This window comes from Mustela lutreola, chromosome 6 (assembly GCF_030435805.1).
Source record: "Mustela lutreola isolate mMusLut2 chromosome 6, mMusLut2.pri, whole genome shotgun sequence".
NCBI lineage: Eukaryota > Metazoa > Chordata > Mammalia > Carnivora > Mustelidae > Mustela > Mustela lutreola.
In genome coordinates, this window is record NC_081295.1 from 103,669,159 (window position 1) to 103,687,223 (window position 18,065).

Sequence of the window (18,065 nt, forward strand, 5' to 3'; positions counted from 1 at the left end):
AATGGGCTTTTTAAAAAAAGATTGTTAATCAACAATAGTCTCACCACCTCTTCTTATCCTAGCATGAGACCAAGCAGCAGGCCAGGATGGCACCACTTGAACTGGGCTTGTTTTCATTTTTTTTTTCATAGACAGAGTGCCACATTAATAGCCATAGTTGGTATTAGGTTTTTGTGTAGAAACCTTGTGGATTTGACTTCTGTGATCCCCTTGCTGATCTGTAGTGGATTGCATCTTTCATTGTTGTTATAATAATTTTAAAAATTGAGTTCTACTTACTGGACATGCATCTCTGCACTTAAAAGTTAACATATTAAAAGCATTTTTTTTTCTTCCTTGGTTTTCTTGTTCATGTGGATAACCCAGAGAATGCCTGAGTCTAAGGTGCCATCCTCTGAGAATCATCGCCCAGAAATGTGCTCTAGCTGCAGTGTTCCTCTTCCCATTGGAGACAGCAGCTCCTCCTCTGGGAGTTGCACCAGCAGTCCACAAAGGATAGTTTCTCAACCTTCTTCTGTTGAGAACCCATTGGAGAACCAGAAAAATGATCAAAGTAATTCAGATATTAAGATCTCTGAGACAGAGACACTTAAACCATCACAAAATTTTCAGACTCTGCCTTCATCTCCAGTTCTGGTCCCCCAAGAATCTTTGGCCTTTTCAGAGGTCAAGGAGGATTTACCTATAGAGTCTTCTTCAGCTTCACAGCATGGACAGGATGCCATCCTTTATCTTCAGACACAAGTGGCTGAGATGTCCCGAGTGATACGTGATCTGCAGTCTAGGAGCTGTTTTAGATTTCATCATTCTAGGCCAAGTGAGAACTCCTCAGTGCCATGGGACATATCCACCTCTAAGGATGAAAATTTATCCACAGTTGATGAAGAAACTGACTGCAAATCCCTCTCAGCTGATGACAAAGGGCAGCCAACTGACCCCAGTCAGTCTAGTTTCACAGGTCTTTTGAAAAGAATGGAACAGAGAGGTGTTATAAAGAGAGTAACATTACAATCTGAAGCAGAATCATGTGAAGGGAAACCTGATTGTATGACCTCTAAGAAACGTTTGGTTCCTCCATTGCATCCTCTTCTGAGAATTGCCACCACTGAGGTTTTTAAAGACCCTGCTGATTGCCATCCTTCTTCCTTCATGGGGCACAGGGTATATCCTGTGGCCAAGGATACCTCTCCTTTCCAACCAAATCCACCAGCTGAGGGCCCTATTGTAGAAGCATTAGAGCACAGCAAAAGAGGAAGCACAACATCTCCTCTAGATTCTACCTCAAAAGAAATGGAGGTCATGGGTTGTAGATTCTACCATGCTGCTTCCATTGCAGCCCGAGCTGCTAGCTACATGGCCTATATGACTCAATATCAGCGTAAACTCTGGGAAGATATGGAGGATCTCGTTCATGACCCAGAGTTTGATCGTGGAAAAGCAAGATGTATAATATCTGATGGTATGGATGCCGGACTTTGGCAACTTTGTACTACTAGAGACATAATGGATTCTGTAGTCAGAGTTATGGCAATGGCAATAGACTACAGAAGACAAGCCTGGCTCCGACTTACATCTCTCACTAAGAAAACCCAGGAGAAGATCTCACACTTGCCCTTTGATGGTACTTCCCTCTTTGGACAAGATGTGAATGCTGTTGTTGCAGAAGAAAACAGTATTAAGGAAAATGATTATAGAGACCACAACAAATACTATAACCAACATCGATACTTTTATAGTCATGATCAGAAAGCACATTATCACAATAGAGGATATTCCAAAGGAGATTGGTACAAACCTCGCAACCATCCTTATAGATACAGAAAAAAGGGAGAATCTCCAGAACGCCACGGGTACAAGAATTAATAGCCTGTTTGCGTTCAGCAGCATAGTCATCCAAGATCCTATTTTACTTGCTACTCCCCACTCAAACAGGATCTGCAGGTAGGAGGTCATGTCAGAAACTGATGCATGTCTGGAATTATCACAGCTAACATTTAAATTCTAGACTTTTCAAGTGGATATAATAAAGAGACTCATGTCTTATTGGCCAAGTGAGCAGTAGAGACTTTCACCTAAGTAGGGTTGGACAAAGGTTTACTTATTATTTCTGGTCCAAAATAAGTTCAGATGAGGGTACTCAGGAATCTGAATCCTCTTATGATTAAAGAAAAATATAAAGATCTGTTCCTCAGGAAAATCCTACTGATAAACTGAGGACTAGCTGATTTGGGGTCTGGAAATAACCTACTGTTAGATCCTTCATTTTTAGGTCATCAGTGCTTCCTTGTTCAGGCTTCAGCTTGTCAGATCTTCACAAAATGATAAATCTGTTGTACTGTGTTTATGTCAGAATGATCAACTTATCAAGAGTCCATACTACTCTCAAGCTGTCTTAGACTTCAGGATCAATCATGAAGCTGTATGTCAAGAACTGGAATACAAATCAAATTTTGCCAAATCCAGTTCGTTTCAGTGGGATGGCTAGATGTTACAGGTCTACTGTGGACACCAATTGGAAAAAGACTTTCCTTCCTGTAACATCTCTAGAAATTTTCACAGTAACTATCTTCATCGAGACCAATGGCTACCATGTCATTACCATTCAGAGCCACATGTGAGAGAATTCTTTATCATCACACCTAAGTCTCTGACCTATCAAGCTCTCAGATCTAAAGAAGCTTTGAGACCGAGGCATGGTGTTCTCTCAAGATACTCTGGGCTTTTCAGCAAGATGACCTTCTTAAGCTACCTTCTAAACAGTTGACTTTCTTGAGCTTGGTAATCCATCACAAAAAAGATACATACATTAGTGCCCTGGATATAAAGGATGTTATACCATCCAGGCATGCAAATCTGAACTCTTTTAAGAGAATTCCAAACATGCCTGACAATCTGGTCCTCTTATTGCAATAAAGAGGGATGCCATCAAACTAGATGATACTAAGAATCCTTAAGTGTTCAGTATTACTGTGGATGTCGTAAAGAGAACATCTCGCACAGCTCTGTTTCTGGATATTTATTTAAATGATGATATCCATTAGAGATTTCTTAAAAGTCTGAAATCAAGTTTACTGTTCTTCGTTTACTGTTCCCTTAATCTAGTCAGACTCATCAATAGAGACGACTATCTTTTTGCTCCCAGTTGGTTCCATTAATAGTTCTTCACAGTTCTGGAACTGGCAGCAGATACCTCAATTGTATATCTCACAGTATCTTTTTAAAATCTCAAGGCAGTGGCTGTGCAGTATACCAGCCCTTAGATCCTCGATTTTGCAGCATGACTTCAGAAATGGAGAAAGTGTCAAGTTTGAGGGGTCTGAATACATCACCTAGTATTATTTGCTTGGCAGCCAAAAAAATTTTTTTTATCAACAGATTTAAAATTTTCTAACTTGGTTTGTCATACATCTGCATTTATTTCACCTGCTTGATCAAAATATTTTGAGTCTACTGTTAGTGGAATATAACACTGTTTTAGGATTCATATGGTTTCTATTTCTTGCCATAGTTCTTACACAGTGGTGATTGACATTTTCCCTAGTGCCCCACTTTCTGATGGTTGAAGCTCATTCCCCCTCCACTGTAACTATCTTCAGCACCCTTTTTACTACTTTCTCTCCCTATTTGTGCTAGAGGTTGAAGATGCAAGCATACCTACTTAGAAGAAGCTATTTTATTTTGTCAGTAATTTCAGAGTACTATGTTGGTCCTATTTGTAAATTAAGCCTAAAAAACAGGCTTGACAGAGGAAATCATCTTGCAAACATTTACTTTTATTTTTGTATATTTTCCACAGTGTTTTACCTCTATCTTTTTTAGGTCCTTGCCAGTGATGTAGAAACTCTTTCATATTAAACTCCAGAAGATTATTGATTAACTACCCAAAAAGAAATAAGGGTCTAAAAAATCATTTAGATTTTTATAGTTTACGATATATATTGCATCCGTCAGGCAGTCTCATGTGCCATTGACATGGCACTGTAGTTTCTTTTATGAAAGGACTAGTCACAGATGAACTTACTGGAGAGAGACCTTGGAACTGTTCTATGTGGCTGCACAGTTATACCTAGTTAGCTAAGGCTACTTCAGACTGTTCCCACTTTTCCATTTCTCTCCTTTCTTTCCCTGAATTAGATACTGGGTTACAAATGTGATGATTTTTGAGGTACTCTTATTTTCCAAAATCCAAACCAAAATGATGCTTGAAGACATAATTCTTTGAAACTACTTTGGCATTTCCACTTAATATGCTCTTCCTCATAGATTCTTTGTTTTTAATTCTGGTCAGAAAAAAAGAACAAAATTCACCACCTTAACCATTTTTAAGTGTACGGTTCACTAGTATAAGCTGTATTTACATTGTGTAGCTCCTCCTTAAATATTTATAAAACAGCATTGCTGTTCTCTTCCTCTTGTGTTATTTGTGTTGCTCAATGTTAAAGTAACATTGCTTTGCCATTCTCTGATTGATAAGCTCAAGCATCTCCAGAGAATTTTCCTAAAAGTGGAGAGGTATTGAGGAGTCATCAAATTGTTGATCTGTAGATAACTTCTGAAGGGGATTTGTCAGTTCAGTCGGGACTGTCAGAATGCGGTAGAATGGAAACAGCTTTTAGCTGTAGATTAATCAGTCTCTTGATTGCAGAAGAAACATTCTTAACCTGTTTGTTTACTTTAAAATCTTTCTCTGGCATACTTGAATGGTGGTGGTGTTATAAAACTAAAAATGGGGCCCTGATGTAGGGAGACAACCCCAAAAGCATATGGAACTCAAAATTAAATAAGTTTTCATATTGTGCCTGCCACAGAATTCTCCATTGGGCGAACCTTAGATGTTTAAATATCTCTAGATTTTCTGGGACGCTTTGGGATAATTGCAAATTTAATGATTTGATATTCTCAGTGGGGATGCGTCTAATGATCCTTTTTCTTCAAAGTGTTATTTCTCCACTAGACATAAAATATATGTGAAGACTATGATTTCTTGCAGTTTCTGTGTACAGAGAAATTGTTTCCATTTGTTATATGAAGTGCCTTTTTAAATTTCACCCTATTGTTTAAAACTTAACATTTTGATGTCTTGCATATGTTGCTGGTGATATTTATGAGTTCTGTATAGTGATTTTTTTAATCTTGTAGTTTATTCATCATCTGTACAATTGCACTATCTAAATGTACTCTCCTTCTGAATGTTAATTTGTTTTCTTTATAGCACTGTTAATCCATTTCAGAAGGTTGTAGAGTATGACCCTCCCCCTTTATTTAAGTAACTACACAGTAGTTCTTTTTAATTATTAGGGATTGGCTCAGTTTCTGAGCATTAAGGCAGCTTTGTTTTCTATCTGCAGGTTCTAGGTTTTCTGATTGAGTCATTTATCTCAGACTAACCTTGTTCTAAGCCATGGTAGCACAACTTATATTTGATAAGTGGATGTGTTTACTTGGTAAGAAGAAACAAGGACATTAGGAAAAGCAGTAAATTTGCTGACACTTTATCCTTTCTTTTTAGTGACAGCTTCCTTATTAGTGTAATTGCATTTAAACTTTTTTTTTTTTTTAACTGCATGGCAGCTTCTTTGTAATTCCATTTTAATTACTTGGCCCTCAAAATGACATTTTGAGGGGAACATAAACTCTTTCGGGATACTTGGATACTATTTAGTATATTATGTTAGTACTATACTAATAATTTACTGAATGATACCTAAGTGACCTGATTGATAATGTCCTTAAGGGCCCAATACATCAGGATAACCTCTCAGGTACTAAAAATGAGGAGGTTGGAACAGATACAATCCAGAATCCCTTCTAGCTACAAAGTTGGATAGAGTTAAATGCCATGGATGAACAGAGTTAAATGCCACATTCACTGTTGAGGATATAATTTAGTGGGATTCCGATGAAGGTTAGAAATTATGGACTAGATCTTTGTAGAAATAGTTTAAAAATTGCAATAACTGAAAACTTTTTTTTTTTCAATGTGAGGCATATTTTGCCCCAGACTTGCACTGTTTTAGGTTCCCTTGTCTTTTGAAATTTACCATTCTTAATGTTAATGGCTAGTCCAGTAATTGATTGTGATATATACATGTCATTTCAGTTGGCCAGGTCCATTCTTAGTTATTTTGTGGATACAGAAACCAATCAATTCTTCTGTCTTTCACTTAAGAAAATACACAGGTGGAAGTTATTATTTAACTGATGATGATCATTATTGAATGAAAATCTTTTAGTTATTTTTCAAAAAATAATGAGTTTTGTAAGCGATTAAAATATTCTTTTAAGGAATTTCCCTTCCTGGATGAATGATGAGAATATTGTTTTATTAAATCTTTTTTTCTCCTATTGATTAGTGGGATAATATTTTTATACTACTTTGTGTTTTCAGTTGCTTGACTTTGTAGTAATGAAAACTTTTTTATAGCAGTGTTTGGTACCATTGAGATATCTTTTACTGGAAATTATGTTTGCTTCTGGTGGGATGTATCTGGAAGTGATCACAGTCCAACCGTTTCCTTTTGATGTTATCATATTAGTTCATTCTCTATATTGATCTTTTCTTCCCCTTAATGTAACACCTCTTTCTAGAAGGATGTCTGATCTTCCCTTAGTATCTTTGATGTAGATTATATTTTCTATTCTACCAGTAAATACTAGCCAGGATTTTGATGTGGCTTTGTATTTGTACTTAAATACAAATGTCTTCAGTATTATTGTAAGAGATTTTCTAGTTTTCTCTTTTGTCCTTTTTTTTTTTAAAAGCAGCCAGTTTAGTCTCTGGAACTATTATTTCCTGGCTATTGAACTTCAGTCAGTTTTTAATGCTTTCTTATTTAATGGTAGTCTTATTTTTCTCATTTTGCATAGTTTCACACAAATGTATTACTACATATGGTTTACGGTTAATTGCATCTTCTCGTAAAAATTCTAAGCCCATCACCATAAAGTTATAGAACAGCTCTGACATAAACTGTATCTAAAAATTAACCAGTTTTCTCTAAGTCTTAAGGGCTTTACCTATTTTATTGAGATAACTGTCTATTTCAAATGATGTCTTGGATTTTCTGATGCCTTGTCAAGAATTCAACAAGAATTCTCAGGTTGTCTGTACTTTATTTTCTTTTAGGACTCTGGAGATCTCTCGGCTTGTATTGAGTTTTCTAATATTTCTAAGTATATTCCTTGGTAGCAGTGAAAGTAAATCCTTTATATCTAGTTGTATTTTAAACTCTCCTTTGATCATAAATGCTTCAAGTGCTATGAATTCTGTTAGTAGTCTCCTTATAAGACCTATTTTCATATGCGATTTTTTCCTGTCAGCTATGTATCCTATGCCTTCTGTTTTCTGTCATTGCCTGTAAGAGTAGCTCTGTCATGTTATTCAGTTTTGAGCACTACAATTAGACCTCTTGTCAACTCACACTTTTATCTGTGATAATTATGTTTCGCACTACTTAGTGTGCATTTAACACTAGTACCCTACGTTTGTGGTCCCTTTATCTGTACCACTTTTAGTTGCTAGGGCAACATGATGTGGGTGATTGGGGGGAAGCATTTTCAAAGTCACTTGAACAGTCTCAAATTTTCAGATCCATTTTTTTTTTTAACATATTTAATTACATTAAACATCCTCCTGTTAGGTGTGAAGCCCTTTTTGCCTTGGTTCAAGTATAGTCAGTGTTTAACTAGCCTCATTTAGATTCTTAGCAAGAGTTGCATGCAAGTTGGTCTTTGTCTAATGCCTATAACAGCCCCTGTTTACTTTTAGCAAGAATATATTTTGAGATCTTGGAAGCACCTTTATAGCCTTGGGCCTAAGGGTTGTCTTCCTGCCTGGCAAGCAAGTGGAGGAGAGAATTTTCATTTATAGAGCTCACATTTACTACACTATGTGCTAAAATTTACAAGTTATTCTTGAGGAAGAAATTCACCCTTATTTTGCAGATGAAAAAATGAAACATTAAGTATGTTGCTCAAATGGTGGAGCCTAGCTTTTGAATATTAACTATTTTCCTCCACAGTCTCAGTTTAGCATTTTACTAGGCTGCCTCTTCATATTTTTCAAGACTCAGTTCAAGTCTTAACTTCTCTGATAAGCTAATTTGACCTATACTAATCTTTTTCTTCCCTAAATTTTATGTTTATGGCTATATTCTTATTCCTCAGTACTTGATGTCTTACATTAACTAATTCTTGGTCATTTTGCTTGTCAGATCAGAAACTCTTGTTTTCCCGTTGAAATTTCACTGTGTGGGACTAAGACTGTTCTTGATGTATAGTCATTGACTTGTTTCACGTATTCTGTTCTTTTTCGGCACTAATCATTTTAGTCCATTTTTGCTTGTTTTTTTCTTTTTCTTCTACCTTTTTTTGTTATACCGTTTTGTTTCAGATACATGCTTAAGGTGGTTGGTTTTTTTTCCAGATTCTTTAGGATATTGGGTAGGAAGGAAGGTGGTATGGTGCAGAGCACATGGTATTTAAATTCTAAGACCTTGGTCTGAGTATTAGCAAGTCAGTTACTTTCGGAGCCTCAGTTTTCCTACTCTCAAATGAGGTAATGCCTGGGAATACTTTGGAATTTCAAAAGCCCAGTACAGGTTTCTTTTCTTTCATAGTGTGCTTTTTCTACACACATAGATATATTATAACTGTGGAATGGTATTGGATATAAATACAGATACATTTTAAGATGTATATTTAATAGCATGTAGTAGGTTCATATCATCAGATCATGTTCCCCTTGTTTACAGTTTTTAAGGCTCAACTGTTAAGCTATATTACAAGTTCATCAATGGATTAAGTCATTGAAAGACATATTTAAAGTAAAATAGTCTCTTTTCTCAAGTGCAGGCTAAGAAATGCTCATAATAAACAGTAAGGAAATAAAGAGAATGTAGAATGAAGAGCTAGGTTATATAGGAATGTGTATATGATTTTTGATGGTTGCTGTTTTGTCACTTTGTGTCTATATTGGCAACAATCTTCTATCATAGTTTTCAGTACCTATGTACAGGCAGGCACTGAGGAAGGTGTGGAGGAACTTGGTTAATAAGAGATGGTATATTCTCTTAAGAGAAAGAAATACCAATATAATGTAACTGTTCTGTTTAGAGGAATGCCTGCAGTGAAGTTGGAACAAAACAGAAGGCCATTTAGAGGGATCAGGGAAAATTTTCCTACTTAGCAAATACTTGAGCTGAGGCTTGCATGTTGCAATCATGTTGATTGAAGAGCTAGTTGGACCAGAAGGGAATTAGGAGCCAGGCATTTAGATGAATCAGTGCATACAAAAGCATGTGAAACATTGTGTCTGGTTTCAGAATTATAAGGAACAGACTTTATGGGGGACAGTTGGTAGATACTAAGTTGAAGAAAGAGGATTAATTACCCATGAAAATGTATTGGTTCCAATCTATTCAAAATGTACCAAGTTTGTGTAGCTGTTATGTGTAAGGTCATAGAAGTAGTCTGTCCAGAGTTCGCTTTGTACCATAGTCCCCTGTGGTCAGCTAGCGCAATTCTTTTTCTTCCCTGAGCTGAGCCAAAGGAAGGCTTTTCAGTCAGTGTCCCTCTAGTCCCAGGAACAGCTCAAGCAGTGAAAAAGAACTGAGACACTAGTAGAGAACAACTTTGAAGATGAACAGGATGATGGCACTGAAGTGAAATGTGTATGGGTATACAGTTGCATACTTCAGGACCTCCTATTGACATTGTGTTCTCAGTGTAGCTAAATGTGGTTCATTTCCCTGTTCATTGGGTTACAGATAATTTGAGGGTAGACTTGGGGGAAATGAAGATATTTCTAAAAATGTTGCTTCATTGGAGTTTGGAGATGTTGTATTGAAGAAAGACCTGTGAACCTTGTGCCAGTGGTATCTCCAGCAGCACCCAAAACACATTTTGTCAATTTCCTGTTTGGTTTTCTGTGATTTGAGTTTCTTTTTTTGTTTTTGTTGCCACTTTCACCTTTTCTCTTTTCTTTTCATAATTCATCCTTATTCTTGCTGTGCCAGAGTTATAGCAGTGGCATTCAGGGTTAAAATTGCAGCTCCCCTTTGCTACTTCAGAGGTACTTAAAAATTCTCAAGTTCCAGTTATGGTTTTGTTCTGTTGTGGTTTTGGTTTTTTATGGTCCTGTACTGAAGGAGAATCAAAGTCATTCTTCCTAGGAGGGGATTTTTATAAGTATACATACTGGCAATTTACCCAAAAGACAATACAGGAAGAAGAATCTTATTTAACAGATTTGGTGGTACTAGTCTTCTTAACTAAGTAAAGTTCTTTACGGAATGGGGTATATCTATATGTATGTTTTTTAAGTTTGCCATATAAAGCAGATGTTATGTGTACTTTGTATTTGTAAACAATAACCAGTTGGGGGTGGGAAGATGGTTGCTTTGTACAAAAGGGTTGTTTCCTGGTTCCAAAGCTTTGCTGCTGGAGATGGTAAATAAATATTGTACTGCTTTGCTGTGTTTATCCCTTCTGCTCTCTCTGTATTTGAATATAAAATACTTAAGAAAAATTGTTGCTTTTCAAAATGTTATTTTGGGATGTGGTTTGAGCCATGAGTTGGGCAGAAGGGGTTTCTGATAAACAGAACTTCAGGGAGGGTAAACTTCAGAGCAAAATATGTGCCACAGCTTTGTGATGGGCAATAATAAGCAGGCTTTGGAATTTGAGTTTGTGTGGAATAAAGCAGTTGTTTCAGGAATTATATTCAAACCAAAAGCACTGGTTAGATGGATAGCTATGATTAATGATTTACAAAGTTAATTCATTCCACTATCACAGTTGGTTTCTCCTTTGAGCTTTCTTTAAACTTGGGGTTCCCTTTACACAGAAGATAAGGATGATGGCCAGAATAATCAATCTCCATTGGATGCCCTGCTGACTAGTGTCAGCTGAGATTCAGGGAAATTCTATAACAACAGCAAATAAACCTCTGCCTTGGATTATTCTCTACATCCCCTCTTGCTATACCTCCCCCTCTGCCTCCTACAAAATTCATCTTCCCTTATTACTGGCTTTTCTGTAGCCAGAAAAGTGCTTTTGGTGAGTCAGATAGGGAACTGGGTTGTTGTGATCACTTCTCTGGATAACTCTTCTCATGGAGTGTTTTCTCCTAATTTATATCACCCTGTACAGAAGTGAGAGTTCATTTCATGGGGAGATCCTTTGACGATATTCATGCTTCCATTTAAGAAGTAATTTTGGGGACGCCTGGGCAGCTCAGTTGGTTGGACAACTGCCTTCGGCTCAGATCATGATCCCGGAGTACCGGGATCGAGTCCCACATCGGGCTCCCAGCTCCATGGGGAGTCTGTTTCGCTCTCTGACCTTCTCCTCACTCATGCTCTCTCTCACTGTCTGTCTCTCAAATAAATAAATAAAATCTTTAAAAAAAAAAAAAAAAGAAGTAATTTTGTATAATGCCAAATTTGATTGTTACTCAAAAACTAAAGTGCTTTTTAGAGATTAGTAGTGATTTTAAAATAAAAAAATCAGTTGCTTATTATAAAAAGGCTCAGTGGTATAATGCCACAAGCTATTGTAAAATGATAATTTCATCTGTGAAACCCTGCCTTTTTCAATATTGTATTTCTAGAAAATGCTTTACAAAAGCAGAACTATTCCTTTAATTTTGCATTTCCTTTGACTTGATATTGGCAAGTATTTTTAGAAAACTGATTTAGCTAGTTATGGCAGTCGGGAAGTGACTAAGAAGCTCAGCCTTTGGGTGAGCAGGTGAATGAAGGGTGAAATGAAAGATCAGCCTCTATTTAATATTTGAAAAAAATTTATTCATGGACCTTAAAAAGCTTTGTTCAACAGAGTAGAGCCCATTTTTTCAGCATTCAGTTCTAAGCCCAGTTCTTAACTGCCAAAGGGGGGTTGTCAAGTATATGGCACTTGGCTTTTTAAACCATAATACACTGTAGGATGAGAGTGAATGGTTTAAGAAACAGGCATTTTCTAGGTGTAGGTGACTTCTCAAAGAAAGCCCACCTATGAAATTCAAGTTTGGTTTTTTGGTTTTTTTTTTTTTTTAAGATTTTAAAAATTTATTTGACAGAAATCACAAGTAGGCTGAGAGGCAGGCAGATGGAGAGGGAGAAGCGGGTCAGAACCAATTTTAAGCAGGCTCCCCGCTAAGCAGAGAGACTAATGCGGGGCTCCATCCCAGGACCCCGAGATCATGACCTGAACCAAAGGCAGAGGCTTAACCCACTGAGCCATCCAGGTGCCCCCAAAATTCAAGTTCTTATAAAAATTTATTTTTGGGACACTATTAGCTTCCATGCAAATAAATATAGTAAACATTGCAAAGTTACCTTGTTCACTGGAAAAGTTAAGAATCTTGCTTTCTAGTCTTATGTCCCAAACAGGAAAAGAGGAAAGTCAGGTATAGCTGAATAAGCTAATATTTTCAAGTTTCAATTTTTAATTTGCCTAATTGTACTTTTTTTATTTTTAAAGATTTTATTTATTTATTTGACAGAGAGAAATCACAAGTAGACAGAGAGACAGGCAGAGAGAGAGAGAGAGAGGGAAGCAGGCTCCCTGCTGTGCAGAGAGCCCGATGCGGGACTCGATCCTAGGACCCTGAGATCACGACCCGAGCCGAAGGCAGTGGCTTAACCCACTGAGCCACCCAGGCACCCTGAAATTTTTTTTTTTTTTTAAAGATTTCATTTATTTATTTGACAGACGGAGATCACAAGTAGGCAGAGAAGCAGACAGAGAGAGGAGGAAGCAGGCTCCCCGCTGAGCAGAGAGCCCAAGCGCCCTGAAATTTTGTTAAAAAATGTTTATTACGTGTGCTAATTGTAGAAATACTAGAAAATGGAAATTAAAATTTCTCCATATAGAAACAATGATTGTTAACCTTTTGATTTCTAGCCTTCTAGGTTTTACTTACATGTTATAATAAAAGATAATATTATTTTCACTTAAATATTAGTGAGGGAAAGAAAACATTGAAATATAGACAGATTGTAGCTTCATTGATTAGTGGTATTTTGTGCCATTTTTTCATTAATTTGTTGATACCGTTATGATTTATTTTATAATTCACATAGAAAGTAGATGAGTTTCACATTAATGTTAGAAATTTTAATAGTTTCCAGAAAATATTTGTTAGCTCACTAAACTTGATTAGGAAATGAAAGTATTAATTATGTTGGTGAAAGTTTTGTCTGAATGGTGGAATTTGCATTGAATGTGACTTTTTAAAAAGACTATTTATTTGACAGACAGAGATCACAAGTAGGCAGTGAGAGAGGGGGAAGTAGGCTCCCTGCTGAGCAAAGAGCCTGATGTGGGGCTCGATCCTAGGACCCTGAGACCATGACCTAAGCCAAAAGGAGAGGCCCAACCCTCTGAGCCACCCAGGCACGCCTGAATGTAACTTCTGATGCTCTTTTGTGATCTGGATTTTGAGTTTATGGTCAGAACCAATTTTAAGTTCAACTGAACTGATTTCAACTTCCCTGGTGGTCTAGTGGTTAGGATTCGGCGCACTTTCTCAACTGAACTGATTTCAAGTTTGAAGTGTTATCAGTTTATAGCAAAGAGAAAAATCAAGGTAGTGCAGCTCATAAAGCTAAATTTGTTTTGGGGGCCTGGGTGGCACAGTTGGTTAAGCGACTGCCTTTAGCTCAGGTCATGATCCTGGAATCCTGGGATTGAGTCCCACATCAGGCTTCCTGCTTAGCAGGGAGTCTGCTGCTCCCGCTGACCTCTTTCATGTTCTCTCTCTCTCTCTCACTCAAATACATAAATATTTTTTTTAAAAAATCTAAATTTGTTTTTGTTTAAAATGAGACTATTAAGGGAAATTTTAAACTATTACCTTGGGGTATTACTGTGCCTTATTCTTTAGAAATGATGGTAATCATTGATATTAGTTTCTTTAAAAATGCCCTTACTTGGGGCTGCCTGGGTGGCTCAGTTGGTTGGGCGACTGCCTTGGGCTCGGTCATGGTCCTGGAATCGAGTCCCACATTGGACTCCCAGCTCCATAGGGAGTCTGCTTCTCCCTCTGACCTTCTCCCCTCTCATTCTCTCTCTCACTCTCTCTCTCTCTCAAATAAATAAATAAATAAAATCTTTTTTAAAAAATGCCCTTACTTGACAAAATAATGGAATCCTTTGCCAGGCTTTCCTTTTTTCTTTGCCCCCAGTTCTGTTGACCCATTGAATTCCATCATTCCAGATTAGATCTCTTAAGAAAGCCCTCTTCCTTTCCTGCCCTCTTCCTACTTCTAGACTTGGAATTTTTGCTGTTAACTCTACCATACCACATTAAAACTTAAACATTAAAAAAAAAAACAAGGGGCGCCTGGGTGGCTCAGTGGGTTAAGCCGCTGCCTTCGGCTCAGGTCATGATCTCAGGGTCCTGGGATCGAGTCCCGCATCGGGCTCTCTGCTCAGCAGGGAGCCTGCTTCCTTCTCTCTCTCTCTGCCTGCCTCTCAATGTACTTGTAATTTCTCTCTGTCAAATAAATAAATAAAATCTTTAAAAAAAAAATAAATAAAAATAAAAAAAAAACAAACTTAAACATTTTGTCCTCAAGAACAAAAGAATTCTTGCTTTCTCCTATATAGGCATACCTTGGAGATATTGTGGGTTTGGTTCCAGACCACTGCAATAATATAAATATTAAGTGTGTAGGAGTATTATGGCTAAAAAAAAACACCTTAATTTAAAAATACTTTATTGCTGGGGCGCCTGGGTGGCTCAGTGGGTTAATCCTCTGCCTTCGGCTCAGGTCATGATCTCGGGGTCCTGGGATTGAGCCCCACATCGGGCTCTCTGCACAGCAGGGAATCTGCTTCCCCCTCTCTCTGCCTGCTTCTTTGCTTACTTGTGGTCTCTCTCTCTCTCTGTTACATGAAGAAATTTAAAAAATTTTTTTAAATCTTTAAAAAAAAATAAAAATACTTTATTGCTAAAAAATGCTAACTATCATCTGAGTTTTTGGTGAGCCTTAACCTTTTTGCTAGTGGAGGGTCTTGCCTTAATATTGATGACTTCTGACTGACCAGGTTGGTGGTTGCAGAAAGTTGGGGTGGCTGTGGCAATTTCTTAATACAAAACAGTAGTGAAGTTTACCACATCAATGAACTGTAGCTTTCAGGAATGATTTCTCTCGCATAGTTGTGTTCTAAATCCTTTGTTGTCACTTAAACAGTCTTCACAGCATCCTCACAATGAGTAGATTCTATCTCAAGAAACCTCTTTGCTCATCCATAAGAAGCAGTTTCTCATCTGTTCAAATTTTGTCATGAGGTTTCAGCAATTTAGTCACATCTTAGGCTCTACTTCTAATTCCAGATCTCTTGCTATTTCTACCACATCTACAGTTATTTCCTCCATGGAAGTTTTGAACCCCTCAAAGTCATCATGAGGTTGGAATCAACTATTTTCAAACTCCATTAATGTTGATGCTTCAGCCTCTTTCCATGAATCCTGAAAGTTCTTAGCAGCATATAGAATGGTAAATCCTTGCTGGAAGGTTTTCAGTTTTCTTTGCTCAGATCTTTCAGAGTAATCACTGTCTGTGGCAGCTTACATTCTAACAGAATGTACTTCATAAATAGTAAGACTTGAGAGTTGAAGTTTTTCCTTGATCCTTGGCCTACGGAATGAATGTTGTGTTAGCAGACATGAAAACAACCTTCTCTTACTGTACATCTCCATCTCCATTGGGTGACCAGTCCATTGTCTGTGAGAAGTCAGATTTTGAAGGAATGTTTGTTCTGAGCAGTAGGTCTCAAAAGTGGGCTTAAAATATTCAGTGAACCATCATGTAAACAGATGTGCTCTTATCTTGGCCTTACTCCATTTATAGAGCAGAGACTGAGTTGAGTTAGCATAATTCTTAAGGGACCTAGAATTTTCAGAATGGTCAATGAACATTGATTCCAACTTAAAATGTCACCAGCTGTGTTGGCCCCTGACAAGAGAAGCAGCCTGTCCTTGTAAATTTTGAAACAGGCATTGACTTCTCTAGCTATGAAAGTCCTAGATAGCCTCTCCTTTCCAATAGAAGGCTGTTTCATCCATATTGAAATTCTGTGGCTTAGTGCAGCCAGCCACCTTCATTAATTTTCTCAGCTAGAGCTTCTGGGTAACCTGCTGTAGCTTCTACATCAGCTTCTGCTGCTTCATCTTGTACTTTGATATTATGAGGCAGCTTTTCCTAAGCCTCATGAATCAACCTCTGCTAGCCTCAAACTTCTCTTTTTCCTTATTCTCTATTTCCTTATTCTCCGAGCCGTCAAAGAATTGAAGAGTTAGGGCTTTGTTCTGGATTGGGCTTTGGCTTAACAGAATGTTGTAGCTGGTTTGAGCTGTCTAAACCACTAAAACTGTCTTCATATCAGCAGTAAGGCTGTTTTGCTTTCTCTCATTCGTGTATTCACTAGAGTAGCACTTGTACTTTCCTTCAAGAACTTTTCCTTTGCATTCAAAACTTGACTGTTTGGCCCAAGGGGCCTTGCTTCCAGCCTACCATGGTTTTCAGTATGTTTTTTCCACTAAGCTTAATCATTTCCAGCTTGTAAAATGATAAATGTGCAGCTCTTCCTTTCACCTGAACACTTAGAGGACCATCCTCAGGTTACTGATTACCCTAATTCCAAATATTTATAACTCAGGAAATAGGGAGGCCTAAGGAAGGGAAGTGAGACAAAGGAATGAACAGTGAATGGAGCCATCTGAACACAATGTTTATGCAATCTTATAGGAGTGCAGTTCATGGCACCCCCAAATCAATTATAATACTAACATCAAAGATCACAGATTGCTGCAACAAATATAATGATAATGAAAACTTTTGAAATTTCTCAATTACCAAAATGTGATACAGGCCTGAACTGAGCAAATGCTGTTGGAAAAATTGTACCAATAGACTTGCTGGATGCAGGGTTGCCACAGACCTTCAATTTGTTAAAAAAAAAAACACCAAAGAAAACAAAAAAACAACACCATATCTGCAAAAGCACAGTATAATGAGGTATGCCTATACATGCTTAACTTTCACGGGTATGTGTACTCAGGGATTTTTAAAAGATTTTATTCATTTTATTTGACAGAGACAGAGGTAGGCAGAGAGGCAGGCAGAGAGAGAGGGAGGAGGAAGCAGGCTCCCTGCCAAGCAGAGAGCCCGATGCAGGCCTTGATCCCAGGACTCTGGGATCATGACCTGAGCCAAAGGCAGAGGCTTTAACCCACTGAGTCACCCAGGCGCCCCTTAACCATATTATTTAAAAAAAAAATTTTTTTTAAACCATTGTATTTTTTTAAAAATTTTCATAGTTACTGAATTAGAATTTTCCTTTTAATGTTTTTCTGACTCCACAACTTTCTCCTTAATTCTATGAAGATCCCACTCAACTTTCCCAGTAGGAGGGGAGGGGTTAAGAAAAACTCATGCAAGGAGTGATCTAACATAGAGGTAAACAGACTCTCCCCTCCCGGTATCTGTAAGATGTTCCTATTTTTCGCCCCCAAAATAAATATGTAGATAGCATTTGCTATCACTGTGGACTCAATAGTATTCTAATATGGAGGTTAATCCACAGTGACCCAAGCATGAGCTTCAAGAAGAATGACTGAAAATCCTATAGCTGCTAACATTTTATTCTTACCATTTTTTTTAAAAGATTTTATTTATTTATTTCACAGACTGAGATGGCAAGTAGGCAGAGAGGCAGGCAGAGAGATGGGGGGAAGCAGGCTCCCCATGGAGCAGAGAGCCCAATGCAGGGCTCGATCCCAGGACCCTGGGATCATGACCCGAGCTGAAGGCAGAGGCTTTAACCCACTGAGCCACCCAGGTGCCCCTGTTCTTACCATTTGTATACTGAGAGCCAATTCCACTTCTAGCTTGAGAATTTACGGTCTAAAGTCTGACCTCAGAAAAGCTCTTATTAAAAGCTCTAAATGCTTATTAATACTACAGGCTTTGGGGAAGATTGGCAAATCTAACCTAAGAAGAACAGTCCTAGAATTTTGTGATTTCACATTAAATTACATTTCAGTATTTTAACAC

At 37.7% G+C, this 18,065-nt stretch overlaps 1 protein-coding gene across 7 annotated transcripts in view; it reads left to right on the forward strand.

Moving 5' to 3' along the window:
• Positions 1–18,065, forward strand: part of ZNF451 (zinc finger protein 451) — a 138,410-nt gene that overhangs the window by 54,736 nt on the left and 65,609 nt on the right. The window contains exon 4 of one of the 7 annotated variants that reach the window (XM_059178333.1): positions 367–10,528. The exons of the other annotated variants lie outside the window; for them this stretch is intronic. Within the exon in view, the coding sequence (XP_059034316.1) occupies positions 367–1,863 (1,497 nt within the window). The 3' untranslated portion in view covers positions 1,864–10,528. Of the gene's footprint in view, positions 1–366; positions 10,529–18,065 lie in introns of those variants that run through there. 7 annotated transcript variants of the gene reach the window in all.